The sequence below is a fragment of the Arachis ipaensis genome, chromosome B05 (assembly GCF_000816755.2).
Source record: "Arachis ipaensis cultivar K30076 chromosome B05, Araip1.1, whole genome shotgun sequence".
In the NCBI taxonomy this organism is placed as follows: domain Eukaryota; kingdom Viridiplantae; phylum Streptophyta; class Magnoliopsida; order Fabales; family Fabaceae; genus Arachis; species Arachis ipaensis.
The window spans coordinates 29056446-29069193 of NC_029789.2; the positions used below are offsets into that span (position 1 = coordinate 29056446).

The following is a 12748-nucleotide window of genomic DNA, read 5'->3' on the forward strand; positions in this document are numbered from 1 at the left end:
CGGCCAGTATGACTTTGTTAGCAGCTTCGGCCTGTTCGTTGGCTTGTGGATGTTCAACAGAGGCGTACTGGTGCTTTATATTCAAGTCGGCTACTAGTTTTCTGAAGCCTGCATCTGTGAATTGAGTGCCATTGTCTGTGGTTATTGAATATGGAACCCCGAACCTCGTGACAATATTTCTATATAAGAATTTCCAGCTTCTTTGAGTGGTGGCATTGGCTAGGGGCTCTGCCTCGATCCACTTTGTAAAGTAATCTACCCCTATTATGAGGAATTTAACTTGTCCCGATCCCTGTGGGAAGGGGTCGAGAAGATCGAGTCCCCATTTTGCAAACGACCAAGGCGAGGTCACGCTGATGAGCTCTTCTGGCGGGGCGATGTGAAAGTTGGCATGTTTCTGACATGGTGGGCATGTCTTTACAAATTCTGTGGCTTCTTTCTGTAGAGTTGGCCAATAAAATTCCGCCCGGAGTACTTTTTTGGCGAGAGCTCGTGCTCCGAGATGATTGCCACAAATACTGCCGTGTATTTCTTCTAGCACTTCCCTTGTGTTGGAGGTCGGCACGCATTTTAGTAAAGGTGTTGAGATTCCTCTTTTGTACAGGATGTTGTTTATGATGGTGTAGTACTGTGCCTCCCTTTTTAACCTCTTTGCCTCCTTATCTTCTGTGGGGAGCGTTCCTGTTTTGAGGTAGTTGGTTATAGAGGTCATCCATCCTTGGTCCTGACTTGTTATAGTCAGGACTTTTTCCTCTTTCGAGATTGACGGGTTCTGCAACATTTCCTGGATGAGGCTTCTATTGTTACCCCTTGGTTTAGTGCTGGCTAGTTTTGAGAGTGCATCAGATCGGGTATTTTGTTCGCGGGGTATGTGGCAGATCTTATACTCCCCGATTTGTCCGAGCTGTTCCTTGGTTTTATCCAAATACTTTTTCATGGTGGGATCTTTGGCTTGGTAGCTCCCTGTTATTTGTGATGTAACCACTTGTGAATCGCTGTAAATGTTGAGTTTTTGAGCTCTGACCTCTTTAGCCAGCTTCAAACCAGCTAATAATGCTTCATATTCCGCCTGGTTGTTTGAGGCCGGGAACCCAAACTTGAGGGAGAGCTCAACTTGGGTTCCTTGGTTGCTTTCTATTATCACGCCTGCGCCGCTTCCCATTTTATTTGAAGAACCATCCACGTAAAGGTTCCATTCTATGGGGGTTTCTAGGGCATCTGTGAATTCTGCGATAAAGTCGGCCAGATATTGTGATTTGATTGCCGTCCGAGCTTCATATTGGAGATCAAACTCTAACAACTCGACTGCCCATTGTAGAATTCTGCCTGCTAGATCTATTTTCTGCAATATTCCTTTTATGGGCTGGTTAGTTCGAACCTTAATGGTGTGAGCCTGGAAGTACGGGCGGAGTCGTCGAGATGTTAGGATAAAAGTATAGGCAAATTTTTCTATTTTCTGGTAGTTCAGCTCGGATCCCTGTAGTGCCTTGCTAATGAAGTAGACAGGTTGTTGCCCATTTTCGTCTTCTCTGACTAGCGCCGAGGCTATTGCCCGGTTCCCTACTGCGAGATACAATATGAGCGGTCCTCCTTCTCGTGGTCGGGATAGGATAGGTGGCCGTCCTAAGAACTCCTTGAAGTCTTGGAAGGCTTGCTCACATTCTGTCGTCCATTCAAACTGTTTTCCCTTTCTTAACGTAGCATAGAAGGGGAGGGATTTTATCACAGCTCCTGCTAAGAATCGGGATAGGGCGGCCAATCTCCCGTTGAGTTGTTGTACTTCTTTGACACAGGTTGGGCTCTTCATGTTGAGTATGGCTTGACATTTGTCTGGATTTGCTTTAATTCCCCTTTGTGTGAGCATGAAACCAAAGAATTTGCCTACTTCTACTGCGAAGGTGCATTTTACGGGATTGAGTCGCATGTCGTGCTTCCTTATGGTGTCGAATACTCGAGCCAGGTCGGATAATAATGTGTCTTCGCTTTGTGTCTTTATCAACATGTCGTCCACATAAACTTCCATGATTTTTTCGATGTGATCTGAGAAGACTTTATTCATTAGCCTTTGATAAGTAGCTCCTGCGTTCTTGAGACCGAAAGGCATCACGATGTAGCAGTAGTTTGCCTTTGGTGTTAAAAACGAGGTCTTTTCCTGATCTGGTGGATACATGGGGATTTGGTTGTATCCCGAGTATGCGTCCATAAACGAGAGGTATCTGTATCCGAAGGAAGCATCTACCAGAGCGTCGATGCTTGGGAGTGGGTATGGATCTTTTGGGCAGGCTTTGTTGAGATCGGTGTAATCGGTGCACATTCGCCACTTCCCGTTTGATTTTTTCACCAAGACGACGTTGGCTAGCCATAGTGGGTACTTGACTTCTCTTATAAATCCTGCCTCCAGTAGTGCTTGTACTTGTTCTTCCACAGCTTTGGATCATTCTACCCCGAGTTTCCTTCGTCTCTGCTGCACCGGCCGAGATCCTGGGTAGACCGCCAACTTGTGGCACATTAGCTTAGGGTCTATGCCTAGCATGTCCGCGGCTTTCCATGCGAAGAGATCGACATTATCTCATAAGAGTTGTATCAGTAATTCTTTTGAGTCTCCTCTGAGGATCGTGCCAATATTGGTCATTTTGTCTAAGGTGTCTCCGATTTGAATCTTCTCTATCTCGCCTTCTGGTTGCGGGCGGAGTTCTTCTCGTCGCTGGACTCTGCCCAGTTCGATTGTATGAAACTCTTCTCCCCTGCCACTAAGGTTTAGACTTTCGTTATAACAGCGGTGTGCCATCTTTTGATCTGCTTTTATCGTGGCTATCCCCTCTGTGGTTGGGAATTTCATTCATAGATGTGGAGTTGAGACTATTGCGCCGAGTTGATTAAGTGTTGTCCGACCTATTAGAGCATTGTAGGCTGAACTTACGTCGACCACGATGTAGTCTATCTTGAGGGTCCGAGATTGGCTCCCTTTTCCGAAGGTTGTGTGTAGCGATATGTATCCCAGTGGTTGTACTGGGGTATCTCCTAATCCGAACAGACTGTTCGGGTATGCTCTAAGCTCCTTTTCGTCTAAGCCGAGTTTGTCGAAGGCTATTTTGAATAAGATGTCGGCAGAACTCCCTTGGTCCACTAATGTGCGATGCAGATTGGTGTTTGCCAGTATGACAGTGATGACCATGGGATCATCGTGTCCCGAGATAATGCCGGATGCGTCCTCTTTAGTGAATGTTATCGCAGGGATGTCGGGTGCTTCCTCCTTTCCCTCGACCTGATATACTTCTTTGAGATATCTTTTTCGAGATGATTTGGAGATCCCTCCTCCTGCAAATCCGCCGTGTATCATGTGGACGTGTCTTTCTGGTGTCCGAGGTGATTGTTCAGTTCGTCCGTCATCCTCGTCCCTTCGTCTTTTTCTTTGGTCATCATCTCGGGTAGCCAGAAATCGATCTAATCTTCCTTCTCTCACCAATTTTTCTATGATATTCTTTAAGTCGAAGCACTCATTGGTGGAGTGCCCTCGAATTTGATGGTATTCACAATATTCCTTCCGGTTTCCCCCTCCCCTTTTGCCTTTGAGTGGTCGCGCCGGGGGGATTTTCTCTGTATGGCAGACTTCTTTGTACACGTCGACCAGGGCTGCCCTAAGAGGAGTGTAATTATGGTACTTTTTGATTTTCTCCCCCTGTTGACCTTCTTTCTTTTTGGATTCCTTGTCTTTATCTCGGTAGGGGTTCCCAGATTTCGAGGTTTCTCCCAACCAAGCGTTTTCTTCCATGTTGATGTATTTTTCTGCTCGCTCCTGTACTTCGTCTAATGAGGTAGGGTACTTCTTTGATATAGATTGGCTAAATGGTCCCTCTCGTAGGCCATTGATGAGTCCCATGATGGCGGCCTCTGTTGGTAAGCTTTGTATGTCCATGCATGTTTTGTTGAATCTTTCCATGTAGTTGCAGAGGCTCTCCCGATCTCCTTGCTTGATCCCCAGTAGACTGGGGGCATGCTTGGCTTTATCTTTCTGGATGGAGAATCTGGCTAGGAACTTTTTGGCCAGGTCGTCGAAGTTTGAGATGGACTTTGGAGGTAAGTTGTCGAACCATCGGATTGCTGTCTTCGTGAGAGTTGTTGGGAAAGCTTTGCAGCGAACGGCGTCTGAGGCGTCGGTAAGGTACATTCTGCTTCTGAAATTGCTGAGGTGATGGTTGGGATCAGTGGTGCCGTCGTACAAAATCATATCCGGGAGTTTGAAGTCTTTTGGAATTTTGGTTTTCATGATCTCCCTGGTGAACGGATCCTGTTCTTTGCGTGAGCTTTCCTCGGGAGTGATCCGAGGGGCTTTTAATTTGAGATCGGCTTCTAATTGCTGTAATTTGTCTTCCAATTCTCGACGTCGCCGTACTTCTCTTTGTAGATCCTTTCCGATTTCTTGTTGTTGTTGGGTTTCTTCTTCAAGCTGTTTCAAGCGATCTTGAAGAGCTTCTATCGCTCCCGGTTTAGATGAATTTTTGTCTCCATTGGATTCTGGGGTGTCTTTTAGTGGGGTGTCCGCATTTTTTTGTGGCGTTCTATTTTCTAGATCTGAATCGTGGTGGTTGTCACGGTTGTCCGCCATGGTGATGGAATGACTTCCAGGTTCCCCGGCAACGGCGCCAATGTTCCGGGGGTTACCTGAAACTGGAGGTCGATCTCGGATGAGATCTTCTGCACTGATCGGAGCCGACGTGTCCGGTCGGTGGATGACGGCCGGAGCGGGTGCGTCCGACTTGTTGGATTGACTGCACTGCTGATCCTTCGTCACCGGAGGGTGGGGAGTACCTGAAAGAGACTGCGATGCTTAAGTTAGCATGGGTATTAAGCAGGTTTTATGTAGAATCAGAGTATGAGTTATACCTGGGTGCTCCAGTGTATTTATAGTAGTTGTAGAGTGACCTTTCTAGATAAGATAAGTTAGTTATCTTATCTTATCTTTATCTTTGAGTTGAGGTCAGCTTATCTTCGAGGGAACCGCCCTTATCTCTATAGGCTTGGACGGCCTTTGATTTGGGGCGTGTTCCTCTGCTTGGGCCCTTTATGGGCTTTTCTGTCGATTTGGCCGATTTCTTTAAGAAGAAGTCGGTCCGCTTGACCTGAAGAGGTTGGTCGCTTTGTCGTTAATCATCCTAGGTCGGATAGCTCGACCCAGGATATGAACAGCGTCTATTTTATTATTTAAAATATCGACACCTTTACCGTCAATAAATTTGAACGGTCTTTATTGCTTTTTAAAATAGAGTGGACGGTGTAAATTTAATCTATAAAATAGACGCTATGTATGTTGTTTTTTTTAATTAAAATAGACAAATATGCCGTCGATTTTTATCGCTAAAAACATATATTCTCGTGTCCACTCCCGCTTCCAAATTCAGAAACGCAAACTTCCCCAAATTCAAGCTAGGTATTCTTTGGTTGACTTCCTTTCTCTTCACCACCGCCTCCGTCCGACACTACGACCGGCGACCACCATCGCCTACCCTCTCTCTCTTCCTTCTTCTCTTTCTTCCCCATTTCTCCATTTCTTCGTTCCTGCGTGCGACATCCCTGTTTGTGGAGTCACCCTCTGTCTGCGTCTTCAGGCACCGACAAGCAACCACCAGCGGCGGCGACTTCTGTGCCACCGCGACATCACCACCACCCCACCGCCTCTCCATTCTTCTTTCTCTTTTCATCAATGCAGGTTCCGTTCCCCTGTTCCCTGTCTTTCTTTTCTTTATTTTCATTGCTTTTTAATTCTGTTTTAGAAATTTTGGTTAGGCTTAGTTTTTTAAAACTTGTGTTTCTGGACTGAAATTATTGTTGACTGTATCTTTCTGAAATTACTGGGTTGAATGCTGCTTAGATTGAACTGAAATTTACTGTTTTGAACTCTGCACACCACATATTCGGAGAAATACCTGGTGCTTTGTAAAAACGAAAAGTAATACTGTTAATGCTAACTTTGCCAACATCCTATGTCCAACATACTAGGACATTGTAAGAAGTGTGCAGTTAAATTTCATGGTTAGATCTGTGACTATGATTAAAGACTTATTATATACATATATGTATTGGGAATTTTTTGGGATTCCTTGGACTGTAGTTCAATTCCAATGCCATGAAATTAGGTGCGTATATTTTGTTTTAGTTACATAATTATATAATTATAATACATAGCTTAATTTGATTCTGTGGTGATGTGAAGTGATGAGTGAGTGATGTGCAACTTTTAATTGTGATACATATTGTTGGCTAACTCCAAAGTGTGTTCCACTTCTTGTCAATATGTTGTGTCCTCTAAGAAAGCTTTCGCAGTCTTCTGCATTTCTTTCACATTTTAGCCACACAAATGCTGTAAGCAATAGGGGCATTCTAAGCAATAGGGGCATGCCAACTGAAAGTGAGAACCAACCAAGAGAGTGCGCGATGATAAGACTAGTTCATTTGGCGTATACGCATAGGTTTTAATATATATCCAATAACCATAACCATATATTTAATTTATATGATACAGCTTGCTAGAAAAATGGTCATATGTGTTAGTGTGCATTATCCAGCTGTCGTTGCATCATATCCACCCACCGAATACATATACCTTGCTGTTGCTCTGTATTTCAGAATATTACTCCTTCATAGTTTGTATTTAACCATGATTATAATCCATGATACATATTATATTCGTACATGATCTCTTTCCCAATTGACACCTAATAATGAGTTCCGGTTATTCATAAAGAAAAGTCTTGAAGAATTCAAGTAATTAATGGACACATTATTTACTACTAATTCTACTAAGAACATAAAGGTTTATGTTTCCAGCTAATAAGCACACTATGAGTAAAGTGGATTGGTGAATATGATTCTGGAAGCTTGAATTGAATATTAGTTGTTGTGTGGTTTGGCAGGTACTACTCCATGTATGGACATGTTGAGAAGCTAGCACAAGAAATCAAGAAAGGCGCTGCTTCGGTAGAAGGCGTTGAGGTCAAAATATGGCAGGCATGTATATTTATATTCCAAAGTTCCCTGTGCATTGTGTCACAACATAAAATTACAAATTTGCAAGTAGCAAACAACATCTGTAGATAAATGGCGTGTCATGTTCCCTTTCTAACAGGTGCCTGAGACACTGCCAGAAGAAGTGCTTGGTAAGATGGGTGCACCACCAAAGACTGATGCACCAATCATCACCGCCGACGAGCTGGCCACGGCTGATGGTTTTGTCTTTGGCTTCCCTACTAGATTCGGGATGATGCCTGCTCAATTTAAGGCTTTCCTAAATTCCACCGGAGGTCTATGGAGGACACAACAGCTTGCAGGCAAGCCTGCCGGAATCTTCTATAGCACCGGTTCCCAGGGCGGCGAACAAGAGACGACAGCGTAACACCCTCTTATCTCTCTTTACTTTCTTATTCACATGAAATGGTAAATGTTAAGACATTTTTGCAATACATTTCAGGCTTACTGCTATCACTCAGCTTGTGCATCACGGAATGATATTCATTCCGATCGGATACACATTTGGTGCCGGCATGTTTGAGATGGAGAACGTGAAAGATGGAAGCCCATACGGGGCCGGAACTTATGCCGGTGATGGCTCAAGGCAGCCATCTCAGCTTGAGTTGGACCAAGCATTCCACCAAGGAAAGTATCTTGCATCCATCACAAAGAAGCTCAAGAAGGAACAAGCTGCATAAAAAATCTTGGCTTAATACTTATACACAATATTAATAATAATTATTCAACTAGACAATAATAATAGTTATTTATCTTGTCTTGAGTCTTTATGTTAGAGGGTTATTTATTATTTTGATAAGTTTGTAAACTCATTATCTAATATTTAGTATAAATTTTATTTATAAATTTTATTTTTATATTTAAAAGTTTATTTGTCTTGTTATCTAATATTCTGTATAAATTTTATTTTTATATTTAAAAGTTTATTTGTATTAATGGTTTACTATTTTTCAAATAGAAAAAAAAAATAAAACATATAACTATTAAAATCGACGGCAAAGTTGTCGCTTTTAAAAGTTGAAATAGACAAATCTAAATAATTAAATCGACGGCAGCTGTGTCGATTTTATTTAATCTCATATCGACGGCGTCGTCGTCGATTTCATTAAGCATATTATAGACAGCAGTGTTGTTGATTTTATTGAGTTAAATATCGACACATAGGCCGTCGATTTTATTGAATCAATTATCGACAGAAAATGCGTCGATTTTAAATAATAATATCGACGGAAATGTTGTCGATTTTAGTAAGGATGTAAAATTCTCATACCCATATTATAGACGGAACAAATGTCGATTTTATTAAATTATTATCGACGGCCAAGCAAGCCGTCGATTTTATTACCATTTTGAAAAATCGACAAGCTTTATAGCGACCAACTGCGCCGTCTATTTTGCCGTCGAATTTCATTATTATCGACGGCTAAGCCGTCGATTTGGTCGTCAATTTTAATGACGTTTCTTGTAGTGATCCCCGTCCTCAAATTTGCTCTCCATCCCTGTCCCCATTTTCCGCCGTGGGAGAATATTGCTCCCCATCCCCATTTTTCACGGGACCCCATTCCCCGCGGGGACCCATTCTCCATCTATCTGATATTCTAACAAATTATTAATTTCTATATGATTAGAGCTGCAAGTATCTATCATATACAAAACAGCAATATTTTATACAAAAAGTCTAAATGATACGATGGTAACTTCTTTCGAAATGACGCAGTGGGGGGACGCAACGACGAGCCAAAGGACAAAGCAGTGGACGAGGTAGGAGACGCGGCAACAGAGAGGAGAATGGACACGACAGCAGAGGTACGAAAAAGAACGCTGCACATAGAAAGCATGACGTGGTGAGGGTGATGGCACGGTGAGGTGTGACGATGCGGTGAGAAGGGAGAGTGGCGAGCGGGTGGCTGCAGAAAGGTTAGATGGAGTATGGACAGTGTTAGGAATCTCTGAATTGAAGAAGGGTTATGTAAATGAAGATTAGGAGTTTTTGGGTTTCTGTGTCAGAAATGACTAAAAAACATATATAAGAAATAAACTATTAAGGATAATTAAGTAAATTTATAAATTTTGGGGAATAGCGAGAACAGGGCGGAGATCCCCGCTCGGGTCCCCGCGCCTGCCTCGGGGAAATTTTGTCTCCCATCCCTATCCCCCCAGAAAAAATTCACCACAGTCGGATCCCCATTCGGGGCAGTCTCTGCAGGGATCCCTGCGTCTCAGAAAATTTTGCCATCCCTAGACGGGATGTATAATAAACTAGTGCGTGACCCATGCAATTGCACGGGAACTTCGACATTATTTATAATACCAGAATTTTTTTACTTCATAAACATTTTGAATTTTTGTTAAAGTCAGAAGCTCACTTGACATACAAAGTATGTCAAACACCATCATTGTTTGAACCATTAAAAGCAGCAACACCTTCCTTAGCTAATATCTTCTCAAATTCTGGATTCAGATTCTTGTTCGCTTTGCAATCCCTTAAAATTGTTTCCTTTTTATATTTCTGAGCAATAACTAAAGAACCATCAACAAGAGTAGACAACACCTCTTGTCTCAGAAACACATTTTTTTCAGCTCAGAATGCTAATTAAAAAGAATACAAGAACAGATACTCCAAAAGAAATTAATGTCTTTTTTCAAAAAAAAAAAACTAATACCCAGCATCAACATGACTCTCATCAGTCGGTGTATTAAGCAAAATATTGATTTCAGATGAGAATTCATTATTTGAACCAGGCCCATTCTCAGTTTTAATATTGGTTTAGCCTTCACTATGTCAACATCAGCACAGATATCATCCAACCCAATAACTTCATCTTCTTTCTCGCCAATAGAGTCTATCAACAATGGGCTTCCATTTTTAGTATTGGAGCACTGACCACAAGTTTGTAACTTCTTTTCAAACATAATAGGTGATTCTTCCTTAACATGAGCAGAGTCTTTACCAACAATTACTGGTTTTATCAGCTCGTCTTCCTACTTAAAACACGATAAAAATATAAAAAACATAAACATTCGAAACAATAAGTAATAAACAACAAATCATACATAATAAATAATAGAACAAAGACAAAACCCGACAGGCATAAACAGCAGAACCTTTTTAAGACTGATTTCATCATTAGCATCATAATTGGGGAGCTCAAACATTACAATGATAGCAGCATCATCACAAACTCGTTTCACCCGAAAAGTTCCAAAATATTTGTCAACCCCAACAGGTTTAGTATCAATCTTTAACAGAACCTTCTTCCCAATTAACTCACGAAACCCAATAGGATAAGTATCACTACGTATAACATTTAACATCACAATAGATCATGCACAATATCAATTGATAAAACCGACATGAAACCAAACTAATAAACTTAAGAAAAAAATAACTTACACTCGCATCCTTTTGGACTTCAGCAAAAACTTCAGCATAAGACCTTTTAATGAGATAAGAAGCTTCACGATCAAACAACACAAAAATACCATGTGCAGTTTCATCCTCTATTGCTATTTTAATCCTAAACCTGTGTAGAAAATCAACAGAACTACATAAACTCAGATCACAAAAATGAAAGAAAAAAGAAAAAACAGGAAAAAATAAGGTTTCAAAACAACAAAAAATAAAATGACACTAAAAGAAGTTCAAACAAACCTAAGAGTCACGTTAGTAACATGATGCATGCAGAAATCACAATAATAAATACCACCCTCAGATTGAATTGATTTTCCACATACACATGCAGAATACCACCAAGGTCACTCTTCGACAATAGCCCTTATTACTCCAAACACCACAAAACAACCCTCCTGAACAGATCAACCACTTTTCATTATTCATCACTACTCATAATACAGGGGAACAAAACTATCATAACTAAACTGTATAAATCATATAATCAACTAAATTTAAAAATCATTAACCCAATATAGACCTCATTGTTATCTTGAAGATCTTCAATGGTGCATATCCTAGTTAAACGCATGAAATCATCTTCTAATGAGACAATCTTACTCTCATTGGCAATAAATAACGGTTGAGTACCATGAATACCCTGCTCAATCATACTAACAACCACAACAGAAAACTCACAAATCATATGCAGGAAAAAAATGAATATATAACTTAGTTGCAACAAAACTGCAACAAATAAAAAAATTTAACAAAACACACACACAAAAGCCAACCTTTTTTTGAACTCCAAAACCTCATGAATATCAGGGTTAAAAAGTATTTTAGTAGCATGCATCACATTTTGTAACCCAACTTGACCTGTCAAACACAAAACAAATATAAAACCTTTTTATCTATTATCAGATACAAACCTTTTCACAATACAACCTAATAACACAACTCACCTCTGAACACTTTAATCTTAGCAAGTTGAAGAATAACAACTGGTTGCTCTACATAACCAGATCCTAGAAAATGGTTCATCTGATCAACATACTCTCCAAAAAGAGTGCGACGCATGGTCAAGCTGCAATATTTTTTCCAAAAATAAACAAAAACACAACAATCATACGATAAATAAATACAACCAATGGAATAAAAGATAATGCTTTAATATAAATAAAACTCTTTTCTATAAATATTAACACACTCTTTAGAAGCAAGTTCAACAACAATCATCTTCACAATCTTTCCTTCTCTTGCATACTCTTTTTCCTCACCAACAGATGTTAGCAGCCCAATGACATCTATAAAAACATATCAAACACTTAAATCAACTATAACTCATTGTACAAAAACATTAAGGAAAAATAAGAAAACAGGACATACCAACAAAATAGGGATGATCGTCAGTTATCTTCAAAAGTTCAGTAAAAGGATAAACACTGAAACAAGTCCTAGGGATGATATTATCATTAACACCAATAACAGTAGTACGATGCAAGAAAGCCAACTTGAACTCATGCTCTGTTGCTCTATAACCACTTTGGTTGGGAACAACACCAAAATAAGCCATTCTATGAACTTCTCCTTCAACAATGACATCTCTAAACCTATTAATCAATTGCTTCTTAACACTAGCTTGTATCTTGCAACGCTGAAAATTACAAAAAGCCAAAAACATTATGAAAAAGTTGACATCATCAATTTAAAACAAACAATGTATAGAACAAAAACCATCCCAATATCAAAGATTAATTTTTTTCAAACCAAAACATAAATTCCTTTAAAATAAGGTGAAGATAAAAAAACCACTATAAGAAACAATTAAAATATCTAAACAAAAAATATCAACATATAACAAGAAAATTACATTTTCATCAACCAAGACCGTCTCCATTGAATTAGCCACCTCATGATTTCTAAAAGAAGGTACAACCCACACTTTTAACACCCTAACTTTAAGTCTTCATGCCTCCCTAGGAGGATGAACCTTAGAGATCATATCAAAAGGAGGAGGCATTGAAACCCAAGTAGAACTAAACAAAACAAATACAATAAGTCACTATAGCAAAGAAATCAGATTGATGTAAAAGATCACCAACTCAATGCATTAGAGGTGCAACATAATTCATCCTTTTATAGAGAAAACCAAAGGGTGAAATAAGATTTTGAATTCAAATCCAACCAAGAATGGAGGGAAAAAAATACACTTACACTAAAACATATAAGAGATCACGGAAACACACAACAAAGAAGAAACTATCCGATGAAAACCAACATCACACACAATCCACAACAGTACAATCTGAATAATAGAATACATAGTATCCC

General features: G+C 40.1%; 2 protein-coding genes across 2 annotated transcripts; one reads left to right on the forward strand and one right to left on the reverse strand.

The window, feature by feature from the left end:
- On the forward strand, positions 6852-7776 carry LOC107641812 (probable NAD(P)H dehydrogenase (quinone) FQR1-like 1). The gene is made up of 3 exons (XM_016345259.2): positions 6852-7005; positions 7124-7386; positions 7466-7776. Exons 1-3 carry the CDS (start codon positions 6922-6924, stop codon positions 7701-7703), a joined length of 585 nt encoding a protein of 194 aa, XP_016200745.1. The 5' UTR covers positions 6852-6921; the 3' UTR covers positions 7704-7776.
- On the reverse strand, positions 9407-12314 carry LOC110271971. Its single transcript, XM_021123707.1, has 10 exons — positions 12288-12314; positions 11804-12071; positions 11625-11721; positions 11380-11501; positions 11209-11293; positions 10945-11088; positions 10461-10547; positions 10129-10318; positions 9763-10005; positions 9407-9532 (listed from the first exon to the last, which is right to left on the reverse strand). The coding sequence occupies exons 1-10, from the start codon at positions 12312-12314 to the stop codon at positions 9407-9409; spliced, it is 1389 nt and encodes a 462-aa protein (XP_020979366.1).

Bases quoted from the DNA above. Each gene is read 5' to 3' on its own strand.
- LOC107641812 (XM_016345259.2), top strand. From the start codon at position 6,922: ATGTATGGACATGTTGAGAAGCTAGCACAAGAAATCAAGAAAGGCGCT. The intron at 7,006-7,123 runs GCATGTATATTT...CCTTTCTAACAG, and splicing joins TTGAGGTCAAAATATGGCAG to GTGCCTGAGACACTGCCAGA. The intron at 7,387-7,465 runs GTAACACCCTCT...AATACATTTCAG, and splicing joins GGCGAACAAGAGACGACAGC to GCTTACTGCTATCACTCAGC.
- LOC110271971 (XM_021123707.1), bottom strand. From the start codon at position 12,314: ATGGAGACGGTCTTGGTTGATGAAAAT. The intron at 12,072-12,287 runs GTAATTTTCTTG...TGTAATTTTCAG, and splicing joins CGGTCTTGGTTGATGAAAAT to CGTTGCAAGATACAAGCTAG. The intron at 11,502-11,624 runs GTGTGTTAATAT...AAAATATTGCAG, and splicing joins GTTGAACTTGCTTCTAAAGA to CTTGACCATGCGTCGCACTC.